This window comes from Coregonus clupeaformis, chromosome 10 (genome assembly GCF_020615455.1).
Source record: "Coregonus clupeaformis isolate EN_2021a chromosome 10, ASM2061545v1, whole genome shotgun sequence".
NCBI lineage: Eukaryota > Metazoa > Chordata > Actinopteri > Salmoniformes > Salmonidae > Coregonus > Coregonus clupeaformis.
The window spans coordinates 59841166-59857191 of record NC_059201.1 but is presented as its reverse complement, the minus strand read 5'-3'; the positions used below and the strand labels follow the sequence as shown (position 1 = coordinate 59857191).

The 16026-nt window shown below is 40.9% G+C and overlaps 1 protein-coding gene across 1 annotated transcript in view; it reads right to left on the bottom strand.

The window, feature by feature from the left end:
* rspo4 (R-spondin 4) overlaps positions 1 to 15657 on the bottom strand; it is a 123820-nt gene extending 108163 nt beyond the window's left edge. The window contains exons 1-2 of the mRNA XM_041887205.2: positions 15540 to 15657; positions 750 to 944 (exon numbers count right to left, since the gene is read on the bottom strand). Coding sequence (XP_041743139.2) covers positions 750 to 944; positions 15540 to 15657 — 313 coding nt within the window. The remainder of the gene's footprint in view (positions 1 to 749; positions 945 to 15539) is intronic.
* Between the last annotated feature and the right edge of the window lie 369 nt (positions 15658 to 16026).

Sequence of the window (16026 nt, the reverse complement as noted above, 5' to 3'; positions counted from 1 at the left end):
GGGAGATTGACAGTTATTTTGTGTTTCTTCCATTTGCGAATAATCGCACCAACTGTTGTCACCTTCTCACCAAGCTGCTTGGCGATGGTCTTGTAGCCCATTCCAGCCTTGTGTAGGTCTACAATCTTATCCCTGACATCATTGGAGAGCTCTTTGGTCTTGGCCATGGTGGAGAGTTTGGAATCTGATTGATTGATTGCTTCTGTGGACAGGTGTCTTTTATACAGGTAACAAGCTGAGATTAGAAGCACCCCCTTTAAGAGTGTGCTCCTAATCTCAGCTCGTTACCTGTATAAAAGACACCTGGGAGCCAGAAATCTTTCTGATTGAGAGGGGATCAAATATTTATTTCCCTCATTAAAATGCAAATCAATTTATAACATTTTTGACATGCGTTTTTCTGGATGTTTTTGTTGTTATTCGGTCTCTCACTGTTCAAATAAACCTACCATTAAAATGATAGACTGATCATTTATTTGTCAGTGGGCAAACGTACAAAATCAGCAGGGGATCAAATACTTTTTTCCCTCCCTGTATCAACTCACAAATTGTCCCTTGAGATTTTCTATCACATCATATAACCCTATTATAATGCAAAACAACATGCTTTTTATAAACAAGTGTCGGTTTTCATCCACCAATTAGTCTTAGCTGTCATGGCGTATTATGCCAATCGACAGTAGAGAGATAAGCATAATATGCTGTGACAGCTACAGCTTTTAGCCCGAGTAAATGCTCCTCAAACTCACTCATGCATCGGTTCATGTCTTTGCCACGCTGGCCAAAGTAGCTTTCTGGGCAGGCATGCAGACAGGAGCCATGGTGGGTCATGCCTTCGCGGTGGAAGAAGAGGAACAGGCGCTCTGGGCAGCGTAGGCAACCGTTGTCCTTGGAACACTCCAGACAACTCCTCTGATGGCAGTCCTCTCGGCCATCTCTGAGAGCTACAAAGACACAAACATGTCACATCAGACTGCTAAGTTATGGCCTTACTGCATCCACTCAACACATATTAAAGAGCAACTTTTGTCAAAAATTTACTTTTTTTGGTGAAATATGTTGTTAGAGTTGTAGTTGTGTACAATTCTAGTCCAAAAGTCAACTTTATGGTGTATAGAAGCTTGAAAACTGTGATATAACGATTGCTCCTCCTCCCTGTTCACAAAAATGTGAAACTGTGACATCATTGCTGTTCACAAGAATGCACTGGGTTAAACAAACCACAACACTAGTTTCATTGTATATTTACATTTGGTCTTTAAAGTCCCCTCAGACTCCCAGGGAGCCATTGCTATTTATATTTTATTTGGGTATCTGTTTATGAGGAAGCTGATTATTTTATGTGTATATTAGTGAAGTGCTTCTGATCTATATTGAGACATTCTCATGAGATGTTATTAGTGGCCTTCTTGCTGAATGGAAGTTATTTTCCTCTTGTTTCAAATACAAAAATACCCGCTTTCCGAGATCGTGTCAGCGGGCTCTTTCCGCCTAGATCCAGGTATGGAGATAAAGGTTTTTCCAGGGGCATGTGAATAGGTCTTACAAGTAAGCACTCTTTGTCTGGTGGCAGGTATACAGACTTTTATAAGCTTTTGGAATTTTTGTAATTCAATCTAGGTAAGAAGGAGATTAAATGAAGCATGAGCGATCACTATCGGGGGTTCTATCACAATACCCATGGCAGGGTATTTGGTTGATTTGGCAGAATTAGATATGTTTGGAGAACTTGTGTACAAACTCCCAGACAAGATGTGCAGATGTAGTAAACAAAGAGTACTACAGCTACAGTAACTAAGCAAGAACAACTACTTTAATAAATATTTATTTTTAACTTAAAAATGGATTGAGTTGCATTTCAGATCATAACTGAATTTGTAAAGGCACATGATTAGCTGTGGCAATGCAACACTAAACTTGTGAGGGTGTCTCATATAGCACCCTATTCCCTGTGCAGTGCACTACTTTTGAACAGAGCCCTATGGGCCTTGGCAAAAAGTAGTGCACTACATAGGCAATAGGGTGCTATTTAGGACACACACATACTCAATATATCAACCAACTGTTTTCTTACAGTTTGGAAACACAATTCATACCTATGACCTGTTATGTTGTTCCAAGCCATTCCAGTCTCAGATTTGGGTTAACACTGTAACTTAAGTTAAATGAATCCCATATGGCAGAACCTCCACTACGAGATTGACCAAAATACAATTCTAAACTGATCTTGCGTACACACACAATCAATCACATCACTATCCATGTAAATATGACAATTAAAAGGATTCTGTCCATTACTCAGGTCACATAAAGGCTAAAGACGTTATTTTCTGCCATAACTTAATCAAAAAGTCATTAGTAGTGGTTTCTTTGCAGCAGTCCACTCCAAACAGTTGATGTTGAGATGTGTCTGTGAATTGAACTCTGTGAAGCATTTATGTGGGCTTCAATTTCTGAGGCTGGTAACTCTAATGAACTTATCCTCTGCAGCAGAGGTAACTCTGGGACTTCCATTCCTGTGGCGGTCCTCATGAGAGCCAGTTTTTGTGACTGCACTTGAAGAAACGTTCAAAGTCCCCCCCCCCCTCCCACCTTGTCACAACACAACTGATTGGCTCAAACACATTAAGAAGGAAATAAATTCCACAAATTAACTTTTAAGAAGCCACACCTGTTAATTGAAACGCATTCCAGGTGACTACCTCATGAAGTTGGTTGAGAGAATGCCAAGTGTGTGCAAAGCTGCACTGTACATAGAGCACAGGTCACTTTAATAATTATTATATACTGTTTTACCCACTTTATATGTATATACTGTATTCTAGTCATGGCTCATCCTATATAACTACTGCTGTACACACCTTTTCTATTAATATACTGTCCATACTGTCTATACACACCATTTACATATTACAGTGGGGAAAAAAAGTATTTAGTCAGCCACCAATTGTGCAAGTTCTCCCACTTGAAAAGATGAGAGAGGCCTGTAATTTTCATCATAGGTACACGTCAACTATGACAGACAAATTGAGAAAAGAAAATCCAGAAAATCACATTGTAGGATTTTTAATGAATTTATTTGCAAATTATGGTGGAAAATAAGTATTTGGTCAATATCAAAAGTTTCTCAATACTTTGTTATATACCCTTTGTTGGCAATGACACAGGTCAAACGTAGATCAAACGTAGACAGATATTGCTGCACTGTTGGAGCTGCAAATCTGTGTTCGTGACCAATACACTTTGATTTGATTTTGTTTTTATTTCAGAGCTTCGTTTCCCTATCCTCAATGTGTTACCAATGTTACCAATGTACTGAATTCATGCCTGTTTGAGTGTGGATGAAAACGGAGGCAGTGTTCAATTTTTCCTATTTTTGTCTCTTCTCATATTTTGCCCTGGGAGCAGCCGGAGGGGCTTGTGGAAAACGGGGCACCTGGTTTTGATCACCGCTCCTGTCCTCTATAAGGGGAAATCGAGGGAGACAACGCTGTCTCGGATGAGAACCACAAGGCCTCATACAGTACCATCATGAGTAATAAACAACAAACAAAAGGGTCCAAAATCCATCAAATGCATCACATTTCTAGGAAACGATTCAAACACTTAAATGGTAACAGAAACGTTAATGATAGATAACATTCAAGGATGTGTGATTTGATGCAGCAAATTAATTCCAAATTAACCTATTTCTCCAGGAAATAAGATCATTTTCAAAGCTAGGGACACACAATATCATGGAACAGTGCTGCCTCACATAAATGAAGCACTTAATCTTTATCACAATCGCATCGATCCCGTTTTTGACAGTATGCTAGAGTTACAGTACAAAGTGTACATAAACACTCTTTTCATTGCATGAAAATACACGTTTCTGGGTTGAAAATTCCAGATAACTTCCCACAAACAAACAGTTTTCGGGACTTATCAATGGCACGTTACACATAAATGGCATCGGCACACCCTGTGTGAACGTTGGGAAACGAACAGGTTGGTGTTCAGACGACTTAAACCTGTCTGTAAACCCGGCGTGATCAGGTTCTTAACCAGGAACAAACAGCGTTTCTCAGTTTCTGACAGCGTATACTGCAGGGAACACACACTGTTGTGTGCGTGCATGTCTGAAAAACTCTCGATCACTCTTCCACACCGGATTTAAACTCTTGCAAACCTACCATACTCACTCTCCCACCTCATATAAATCCTAGAACACCTTGGCGTGAGGAAGGCGTCAGGGCATGCGTACTAGGTGGTGAAAATGCTAGCTGGAAAATACTAGCTAATATTATTGCTAATTTGCTATCTTTTTATTCATTTTTTATTGTCATTGATGGAAAATCTTCAACCATTTATACACAAATGAACATTATTCAAAATTCAAGTCAAGTCTATTTGTCATATGCACAGAATACCCTGGCTAGGCAGTAAACCATAAACAAACTACACAGCTATTGATTCACGGACTGGTTTGGATTTTTACTTTACTTTACTTTACTTTTTTTAAATGTTTGGTTTATTGCATTCAGTAATTCAATAATTCAGTAATTATGGGCCAGGTTTCCTCCAGACGTGACGCTTGGCATTCAGGCCAAAGAGTTCAATCTTGGTTTCATCAGACCAGAGAATCCTGTTTCTCATGGTCTGAGAGTCTTTAGGTGCCTTTTGGCAAACTCCAAGCGAACTGTCATGTGCCTTTTACTGAGGAGTGGCTTCCGTCTGGCCACTCTATCATAAAGGGCTGATTGGTGGAGTGCTGCAGAGATGGTTGTCCTTCTGGAAGGTTCTCCCATCTCCACAGAGGAACTCTGGAGCTCTGTCAAAGTGACCATCGGGTTATTGGTCACCTCCCTGACCAAGGCCCTTCTCCATCGATTGCTCAGTTTGGCTGGGCGGCCAGCTCTAGGAAGAGTCTTGGTGGTTCCAAACTTCTTCCATTTAAGAATGATGGAGGCCACTGTGTTCTTGGGGACCTGCAGACATTATTTGGTAGCCTTCCCCAGATCTGTGTCTCGACACAATCCTGTCTCGGAGCTGAAAAAGCGTGTGCGAGCAAGGAGGCCTACAACCCTGACTCAGTTACACAAGCTCTGTCAGGAGGAATGGGCCAAAATTCACCCAACTTATTGTGGGAAACTTGTGGAAGGCTACCTGAAACGTTTGACCCAAGTTAAACAATTTAAAGGCAATGCTACCAAATACTAACTGAGTGTATGTAAACTTCTGACCCACTGGAAATGTGATGAAAGAAATAAAAGCTGAAATAAATCATTCTCTCTACTATTATTCTGACATTTCACATTCTTAAAATAAAATGGTGATCCTAACTGACCTAAAACAGGGAATTTTTACTAGGATTAAATGTCAGGAATTGTGAAAAACTGAGTTTAAAGGTATTTGGCTAAGTTGTATGTAAACTTCCGACTTCAACTGTAGACGTGTGCCTTTCCAAATCATGTCCAATCAATTGAATTTACCACAGGTGGACTCCAATCAAGTTGTAGAGACATCTCAAGGATGATCAATGGAAATAGGATGCACCTGAGCTCAATTTCGAATCTCATAGCAAAGGGTCTGAATACTTATGTAAATAAGGTATTTCTGTTTTTAATTTTTAATACATTTGCAAAAAATTCTAAAAACCTGTTTTCACTTTGTCATTATGGGGTATTGTGTGTAGATTGATGAGGAATAAAAGTAATTTAATCAATTTTAGAATGAAGCTGTAACGTAATAAAATGTGGAATAAGTCAAGGGGTCTGAATCCTTTCCAATGGCAATGTATATATGTATTTTTTGTTATTGTTGCTAAACAGGTGGGGCTCAAAACCGGTTGGGCTGTGCCCCACCTGCCCTGAATGACAGGTCGCCGCTGATAATTTCTACTTTAATGAGTGGGTCGCTCAGGACATATTGCTCACCGCTACCTACATGTGCATTTACCTCAATTACCTTGACTAACCCGCACCCCTGCATATTGAATCTGTACCGGTACCCTTTGTATATAGCCTCCTTATTGTTATTTTATTGTGTTACTATTTTTCCATTAATTTACTTAACACATTTTTGTTACTTATGTTTTAAAAACTGTGCATTGTTGGTTAAGGGCTAATAAGTACAGTGAGGGAAAAAAGTATTTGATCCCCTGCTGATTTTGTACGTTTGCCCACTGACAAAGACATGATCAGTCTATAATTTCTAATGGTAGGTTTATTTGAACAGTAAGAGACAGAATAACAACAAAAAAATCCAGAAAAACTCATGTCAAAAATGTTATGAATTGATTTGCATTTTAATGAGGGAAATAAGTATTTGACCCCTCTGCAAAACATGACTTAGTACTTGGTGGCAAAACCCTTGTTGGCAATCACAGAGGTCAGACGTTTCTTGTAGTTGGCCACCAGGTTTGCACACATCTCAGGAGGGATTTTGTTCCACTCCTCTTTGCAGATCTTCTCCAATTCATTAAGGTTTCGAGGCTGACGTTTGGCAACTCAAACCTTCAGCTCCCTCCACAGATTTTCTATGTGATGAAGGTCTGGAGACTGGCTAGGCCACTCCAGGACCTGAATGTGCTTCTTCTTGAGCCACTCCTTTGTTGCCTTGGCCGTGTGTTTTGGGTCATTGTCATGCTGGAATACCCATCCACAACCCATTTTCAATGCCCTGGCTGAGGGAAGGAGGTTCTCACCCAAGATTTGACAGTACATGGCCCCGTCCATCGTCCCTTTGATGCGGTGAAGTTGTCCTGTCCCCTTTGGAGAAAAACACCCCCAAAGCATAATGTTTCCACCTCCATGTTTGACAGTGGGGATGGTGTTCTTGGGGTCATAGGCAGCATTCCTCCTCCTCCAAACACGGCGAGTTGAGTTGATGCCAAAGAGGTCAATTTTGGTCTCATCTGTCCACAACACTTTCACCCAGTTCTCCTCTGCATCATTCAGATGTTCATTGGCAAACTTCAGACGGCCCTGTATATGTGCTTTCTTGAGCAGGGGGACCTTGCGTGCGCTGCAGGATTTCAGTCCTCCACAGCGTAGTGGGTTACCAATTGTTTTCTTGGTGACTATGGTCCCAGCTGCCTTGAGATCATTGAAAAGATCCTCCCGTGTAGTTCTGGGCTGATTCCTCACCGTTCTCATGATCTTTGGCCTTGGCCATGGTGGAGAGTTTGGAATCTGATTGATTGATTGCTTCTGTGGACAGGTGTATTTTATACAGGTAACAAACTGAGATTAGGAGCACTCCCTTTAAGAGTGTGCTCCTAATCTCAGCTCGTTACCTGTATAAAAGACACCTGGGAGCCAGAAATCTTTCTGATTGAGAGGGGGTCAAATTCTTATTTCCCTTATTAAAATGCAAATCAATTTATAACATTTTTGACATGCGTTTTTCTGGATTTTTTGTTGTTATTCTGTCTCTCACTGTTCAAATAAACCTACCATTAAAATTATAGACTGATCATTTCTTTGTCAGTGGGCAAACGTACAAAATCAGCAGGGGATCAAATACTTTTTTCCCTCACTGTAAGCGTTTCACAGTAAAGTCTACACCTGTTGTATTTGGCGCACGTGATAAATGAAATTTGATTTGATTTGACATTCTAGCCTACTCTAGATTGCATTGAAAATGTAAATTTGAATAATGCCGCAAAAGCCCTGTGATTTGAATGTTTCATTGGATTTGGATTAGTTGTGGTTCTTCTCTCAACGGTTTATAAGGTCTAGAACGGCACAGTACTGTAGCAGGCCAGTCTGGCTGTACTTTTACTTCTGATACTGAATGCGCTGTCTGTTGCAGATCCTCATTCTCACAAGTCCTCCTATAATAATGTGGCCACATATGCTCCCGGCAGGCCCAGTTATTCAAGAAAGCTTAAGACATGCTGTGTCTCCTCTCCATCCGAGCGGCTATTTCTCATGCACCTAGAACCTAACGCTTCAATATAGCCAAAATATTTGTCATTAAACTTTTTGGGGGAGTAACGGATTACATGTAATGGATTACAAAACAACTGTAACTGTAATCCATTACGTTACCAGCAAAAACATTGTAATCAGATTACCGATACTTTTGAAAAAGTTTATAATTACTTCTAGGATTATTAATGAAAATGTCCATGAAACAATTGCCTATTTTCTTAATTACCTTTCATATTAATGTCAGTCATTAACTGAAAAAGTGCTACTTTGATCTTTCCGCCTGAGCAACATACACGGTCACAAAAGAAAAAGGTATGGCGCGCCAACGCAGTGCATTTATTGGATGGCGTTTCAAAGAACAATTTGTGTTCAAAGAAGAAAAGGGCAGGAATGTAACAGTTCAATGCAAACTATGTTTGCCCACGGTAAAGCTGCTGTCGACATCCAGAGACTCAACTTCGAACCTGAAGAAACACTTGGAGGTAAGGATGACGATTGGCAGGTGTGGTGCGTTAGCTTGCTTAGCTAGCTAGTCTCTAGAAACAGACAGGTTGTCTTCACAATGTTAAAAATGTTCCAGCATAGGTTGCCGAATTCAGAGAGTACTAGCTAGCTACTTAGTCAGATTTCTAACTAGCAAGCCTGTTCAGTTTGCTAATTTGCTTGCCTACTCTCCTACACTATGTGGTATGCTGCCCACTTAAGGTTGCTCTGTCGGTTGCTAGCTACTGTAGTTAGCAAGATATCATACCAAGTATGCTATTGTGCTAATTTGTTAACAATTTCAGCTAATTAAATATATTTTAACTAAGATAAATCAGTTGTAGATAGTTGGGTGAGATTCACTGGGCTACATAGCCTAGTTAGCTAGCTAAATCAAAAGTAAAAAATAACATTTTGAAAGCTAGTTGCACTCTGTCACCCAACATAACAAGATGCTCACTGTCAGGGTTGTTGCTAACTTAGCTAGCTAGCTATGGTTTCAGAGTAACATGCTACCCAAATCAATAAAGCCACACTGCAGTTTTCCTGCTGTTCAATTGTTTTTTCAACCCAAATAAATGCCTGTATTATTCAATCATAACTCAAAGTATAAAACTGTATTAGTCCATTTCTTTCTTTCTTGATTTTTCTATACAAACAATATCAACCACCATGAACATCCTTGCATCCACAGCTTTGTCCATGTGTGAGTGGTTACATGTACCAACCCCAGCCCTGTGTTTATCAGACAGCGGCAGGCTATAGAAAGTGAAACATATGTTTCAAAATGGTGGACAAAAGTTGCGGAAAGCTACAATCCTTAATTCAAACAATAACAAGGTGCTCACTCCACTGTTATTTTACTTATACTGTAGTGTCATAGTTAAGTAATTACATTTTCAGAGGATGCAGAACAATCAATAGAAGACCCTGAGCAGGAAAAAGCAGCCAGATGACATGGAGGAGTGCAGAGATGCACAGCCATCTACAGATGGCCAAAAAGGGACATCTTGTACACCATTGAAACAAGTAAAACTACAACCAGGAGGACCACACACCTCACAAAGCCGGGTTAATCACCTGGTATTTGACTTCATCATGGAGGATGTGCAACCCTTTTCACTAGTAGAAGTCCCTTCATTCCGCAAGCTAGTAGAAGGAATCAGTGGTGGGAGAAAGGTCATGTGTAGAAAGACTTTGATGCAACGAATTGAAAGGGAATTTGAGTCCATGAAAGAAGCTCTCTCCATCAAACTCCAGAGCGTAAAGTCAGTCTGCACCACAGCAGACATCTGGTCTGCCCATAACAGAAGCTTCTTCGGCATGACATGCCACTGGATCGAGGAGGACACCTTGGAGAGGAAGTCAGCTGCTTTGGTTTGTGCGAGACTGAGAGGACGTCATAGCTACGATGTGATTGCTGCCAAGTTAAGTGAAATACATGCAGACTTTAAAATGGAGCACAAATTGAGGGCCACAATGACAGACAATGGAAGCAACTTTGTAAAGGCATTCTGGGAGTTCAGTGGAAATGAAGAGGAGCAAGGTGAGATGCATGATGAAGTGAGGTTTGATGATGTGGGTGCGATTCTTGAGGAGGTTGAGCAAGAACTGAAATCTTTTCTCCCTCCACATCAATGTTGTGTGGCAAACACCCTCAACCTCATCGCCACCAATGAGCTGGACAAAGCTGCATCCCAAGGTCCATCACGAAAATTCTACAGAAGTGCAATGTCAAAATGTTCCAGCATTTTGAACAAAGCACACAGGTCCACATTAGCTTCAGAGGAAATAGAGGACATTGCAAGCATGAAAGTAACTGTGCCATGTGTGACAAGATGGAGCTCAGAGTACTGTACTCCAAACTCATTGCCCTCACAAATGAACAGCTGGGGCAAATCTGTGAAGACCTGGGTGTGAGCAGCAAACTACATCTTCATGAGATTGCTTTTCTCTAGGAGTACAGTACTACAGCCACTCGCATCCTCTATTGATCTTCTTCAGGGAGAGAATAAGTGTTTTCTTGGCTTTCTTATCCAAACAATCCTAAGCTTGAAGTCTAAACTCTCAGAGAAAATACCTCTTGCGACATTCTCTGCACACATAATCACTGTGGTCATTGAGGCTATAGACTGTCGGTTTGGATCTATGCTAAGCACCCATGAAGCAAAAATGGCAACTGCTACCGTGCCAAAGTTTCGACTGTGTTGGCTCAACCCTGGAAAGAGAAAGGAAATGCGGAGCACATTAGTTCAAGAGGCAGCTTCTATGGAGAACACACACTCCGAAAGAGGTTGATGAGGGAACACAGAACGTGTCTGATGAGTCAGAAGACCATTTTTTTTTGTGTTCAGAGGTGCAACAACAAGGGCCAGTGGCACTGCAGAGGACGAGGTGAAGAAGTACCTCGAAGACAAAGACAAGTCCGGAAGACAAAAGACATAGTCCAGAACTTGTTTCTGAAGTACAAATACTCTGCCCTCCAGTGCCCCAGTTGAGTGCCCTTTCAGCTTTGGTGGAAACCTGTTTACCCCTCAGAGAAACAGGATGTCTGATGCTCATCTAGAGCATGTCCTCTTGCTGCGATACAACAGCAATTTCTGCCTTCAAACATCTGAGTAGGCTAGCTTCAGAATAGGCCTACTGCAATGCCATGTCTGATATGTGGGTTTATTGCACCTAGCTGCACTTTTTTTGCTTAAACTTAAAAAACTACTTGGTGGACTAAATGTGTGATTACACTGTGCATGTTGTAAAAAAAATATGTTTTCTTCATATTTCTATTTCTAATTTTAGTCATTTAGCAGACACTCTTATCCAGAGCAACTTAAAGTAGTGAGTGCATACATTTTCATACTTTTATGTACTGGTGTTCTGTGGGATAAGTGTTTAGCACCATATAATAATAATAATAATAATAATATGCCATTTAGCTTTTATTATAGACAATCCTATAGACACCTTAAAGACTCTGGTAAGTGCGCTAGTCCAGTGTCACTCTGATTATGCCTGCACATCATGGTTCACCAGCAGCCCCACACATCTGAAGAATAAGCTATAGTTGAATATTTTCCAGGTATTCTACAAATGTTCCATCCCGAGAATATTCACTTTTCTCCCTGGTAACCCGGTATTTCCCACCCAAACCGGAAGTGTCATTCTAAAGCATGTGTCACGATCGTCGGATACAGAGGACCAAGGCGCAGCGTGGAAGGCGAACATACTTTTATTCATAAGAATAATCACCCGAACAAAACAACAAATCGATACGTGACGTCCTCGGTTCAAACACAAACCTACACTGGAACAAGATCCCACATAAAACAATGCCAAACGGCTACCTAAGTATGGCTCCCAATCAGAGACATTCATATGTCTGGATTTGATTACAGCTTTGATCAGCATGAAAGTCTGATGCTACCTGAGACTGATGAGCCAAATATTAAATACAGTACATTTTATGACCCCTACTTTAAAGACATTTTATGAGACCAAGCCCAAAAAAGCCTAAACGATTGTGCTGTTATCCTATGATATAAAGCTCTAGAAAAAATTAAGAGACCACTGCAAAATTATCAGTTTCTCTGGTTTTACTATTCATAGGTATGTGTTTGGGTAAAAATAAAATTTTATTTTATTCTATAAACTTCTGACAACATTTCTCCCAAATTCCAAATAAAAATATTGTCATTTAGAGCATTTATTTGCAGAAAATGACAACTGGTCAAAATTACAAAAAAGATGCAGTGTTGTCAGACCTCGAATAATGCAAAAAAAATAGGTTCATGTTCATTTTTAAACAACACAATACTAATAGAACTTTAACTTAGGAAGAGTTGGCGTGCTATCCACCAGTCTTTCACATTGATGTTGGGTGACTTTATGCCACTCCTGGCACAAAAATTCAAGCAGCTCGGCTTTGTTTGATGGCTTGTGACCATCCATCTTCCTCTTGATCACAGGTCTGGAGATTGGACTGGCCATGACAGGGTCTTGATCTGGTGGTCCTCAATCCACACCTTGATTGACCTGGCTGTGTGGCATGGCGCAATGTCCTGCTGGAAAAACCAATCTTCAGAGTTGGGGAACAATGTTAGAGCAAAAGGAAGCAAGTTTTCTTCCAGGACAACCTTGTACGTGGCTCGATTCATGCGTCCTTCACAAAGACAAATCTGCCCGATTCCAGCCTTGCCTAAGCACCCCCAGATCATCACAGATCCTCCACCAAATTTCACAGTGGGTGCGAGACGCTGTGGCTTGTAGGCCTCTCCAGGTCTCCGTCTAACCATTAGATGACCAGGTGTTGGGCAAAGCTGAAAATTGGACTCATCAGAGAAGATGACCTTACTCTAGTCCTCTACGGTCCAATCCTTATGGTCTTTTGCAAACCTCAGCCTTGCTCTTCTTTGCTTCTCATTGATGAAGGTCTTTTTTTCTAGCTTTGCACGACTTCAGCCCTGCCCCTAGGAGCCTGTTTCGAACCGTCCTCGCCGTGCACTTCACCCCAGCTGCCGTTTGCCATTCTTTTTGTAAGTCACTTGATGTCATCCTACGGTTGTTGAGTGACATTCGAATGAGTTGGCGGTCATCCCGGTCAGTAGAGAGTCGTTTTCGCCCTCTGCCGGTCTGTAGCTTTGTTGTCCCCAATGTCTGCTGCTTGACCTTGTTCTTATGAACCGCCGTCTTTAACATTTTAAGGATGGAAGCAACCTGACACTCACTGTATCCCTCTGCCAGTAAAGCCAGAATTGAACCCTTATTTCATATTCTCCCGAGTGGCGCAGTGGTCTAAGGCACTGCATCGCAGTGCTAGCTGTGCCACTAGAGATCCTGGTTCAAATCCAGGCTCTGTCGTAGCGGACCGCGACCGGGAGACCCATGGGGCGGCGCACAATTGGCCCAGCGTCGTCCAGGGTAGGGGAGGGAATGGCCGGCAGGGATGTAGCTCAGTTGGTAGAGCATGGCATTTGCAACGCCAGGGTTGTGGGTTCGATTCCAGTATTAAAAAAAAATATATAAAAAAAAATGTATGCACTCACTAACTGTAAGTCGCTCTGGATAAGAGCGTCTGCTAAATGACTAAAATGTAAATGTAAAAATGTTATTTTCCTCACTCAAAACTTTCCTTTTCAACTCTTTTGGCATGGTCAATAGTTATTTTTTGATAAATATTACTTTTGAGGTAATATTAGCACTGTTTTTACCATCCAGCTGGTCCTATTGCAAGAGGATAGTGATGACCACAGCAGTGGTTTTTATACTTTTCCTCATTAAATAAGATTTGGTTCAGGTGATCACCTAATCAGTACCTAATTCAGTAGAATGAGGTGTGCCTGTGTTGGAATTCAACAGACACTGGAATGGAATGGCTGTCATACATGTAGAGATGCTGATTTAAGAAGAATGTGCAGTGGTCTCTTAATTTTTCCACAGCTGTAGACTCCTGCATGACAGAAAAACATAAAAGCCCATAGATGTAGCTATATGAAAAATAATGTGACCCCCGAAAGCCAGATGGAGATGTGTAAATTAGACGTGCATTCAGTCCTTATATTACAGTAGCATATGCTGCAGAAAATGTAGGGACCACAATGGAAATAAGTCCCCGATTTTATTGTAAAATGATTTGTGTACATATGTCTTTTTTTAACTGACAAATAAAATCAATCAATCAGTCAATCCAATCTGTACAGAGGCAATTTGATCACTGGAAACAGACATCTGTTACAAAACACCAAAAAGTGTAATGTGGTGGTCGTCGAACCCTCAAGCTTTTGGCCTCCAGCCCTGCGTGGCATCAACTGTGCCACAAAAGCAAAGTAGATATCAACATTTATAAACACAGGGTCGCTACAGTTATTGTTATTTGTGGTCGTAAACCTTATTTTGAGTTAATTCTATGAGCAGGGCTCGTACAGACAGTGGCAAGTCAAATTCAAGGACTTTCAAGTACTTGTTCAAGCACTAATATTTATTTTCAAGGACCATCAATTTGTAATAGTTCTTATTATGCAATGTTTTCTAGTTGCCACCAGATGGCAGTATATCGCCACAACCTTAGGAGAAAAAACAACTATTTATCACTACCTTACAAGTTCTACTCAATAATACATGTTTCACTACTTATTTACTACATACATGAGTGGTAAGTCAGTACTGATGATGTTGACTGATTTCCTTATATGAACTGTAACTCAGTAAAATCTTTGAAGATGTTGTGTTTATATTTTTGTTCAGTGTACATGATAATAATATTAAATTGTCTTTATATTTAAATTGTCTTTATATTTCACTAAATGTTAGGTCCAACATAATGACATGAAAGTGAATTCTGACAGTGTAAAAGGCCCTTACTTCACTCTAAAATGTTAAATTCTATACCTATTTGATAAGATTAAAGATTCTCTCAGGGGACCCTATTTAAATTTTAGGGGACCCAACATGGGTCCCTGACCCCAAGTTTGGGAACTACTGTACTACTAACCTCTCTCCCTGCTTGCTTCAATGCTTCCTCTCTCTGTGTATCTCCTTTGCCTCCTTCATTGACATATCCCAGTTTACGTATTTACCTACACCTAACGACTAGTTTTTTTTAATTATATGAGCAAAAATATTCCACTTTATTTGGAATGTCAAGCGAGACAAAATTAAACAGGCCTCTTTTTATAATTAATATGAATCAGAAACACAATGACAGAAAGAGGGTTCAGATAAAACAAAACTTGCCACATTGATTATTGTGATCCTAATGAATACATAAATACAGTATATACCATTTTTATAATAACAACACGTGGATAATTGCTCAACTCTAACTGAACTGTTATGCCATAACATGTTCGTTTTTTGTATATATAAGACAAAAAAAATTCACCCCAACAGGGTCATCTGGCAAGAAACATCTGGCAACAGCCGAGTCCTGTGACAATGGAGTCCCGGAGCGAGGGGTGTAGGGTGTTCCTCCTCCCTGGGAGGAAGCAAAGGAGCCTGGGGTGTATGGATATTGAGTAAAATAATTTTTCATGTCTCAATAAAACACCTCTATGATTCAATATTAATCACACGTTTTTTCCCCACACTCACAAAATCAAACACTCACAGAAAATCAAACCACACAGACATGAAGCCATATTCTACCTTTGATATCCAGCTGAGTGTGAACAATGTTGCCCATGACAGAGGTGCTGTGCAGGTGTTTGACTGTGTCCTTAGCCCCCCTGGTGCTGGTGAAGATCTCCGCCACCTCTGTGTGCATTTTGAAACATCTTAATATCTCACACGACAGTGCGCGTGAACAGCCTCAGAGTAGAAAAGACAAAAGAGTGCATCTTCCACAGCCCGCCAAGAGATTACATCACGCAACCATCACGGCTAGCAAATTACCTCAACAAGCCCCTCACTTACGCGAGAAGGCAGAGTGCTCGCTGCCTCAGGGGCCTTAGCCACACAAGCCAAGGCCTGTTCTGCCCGCTTCCATCATTCAGACGCGGGCAGTATACTGTAGGAACATCATGGAAAAAACTGTCAGACTGGCCAATAGCACCCCCAGACCATCAGGCTGCTGAGTAGCCACCACCAGTCAGCTACCTGCTCCCCATGTCCCCCTCCTGCAGTAACTGGCTGG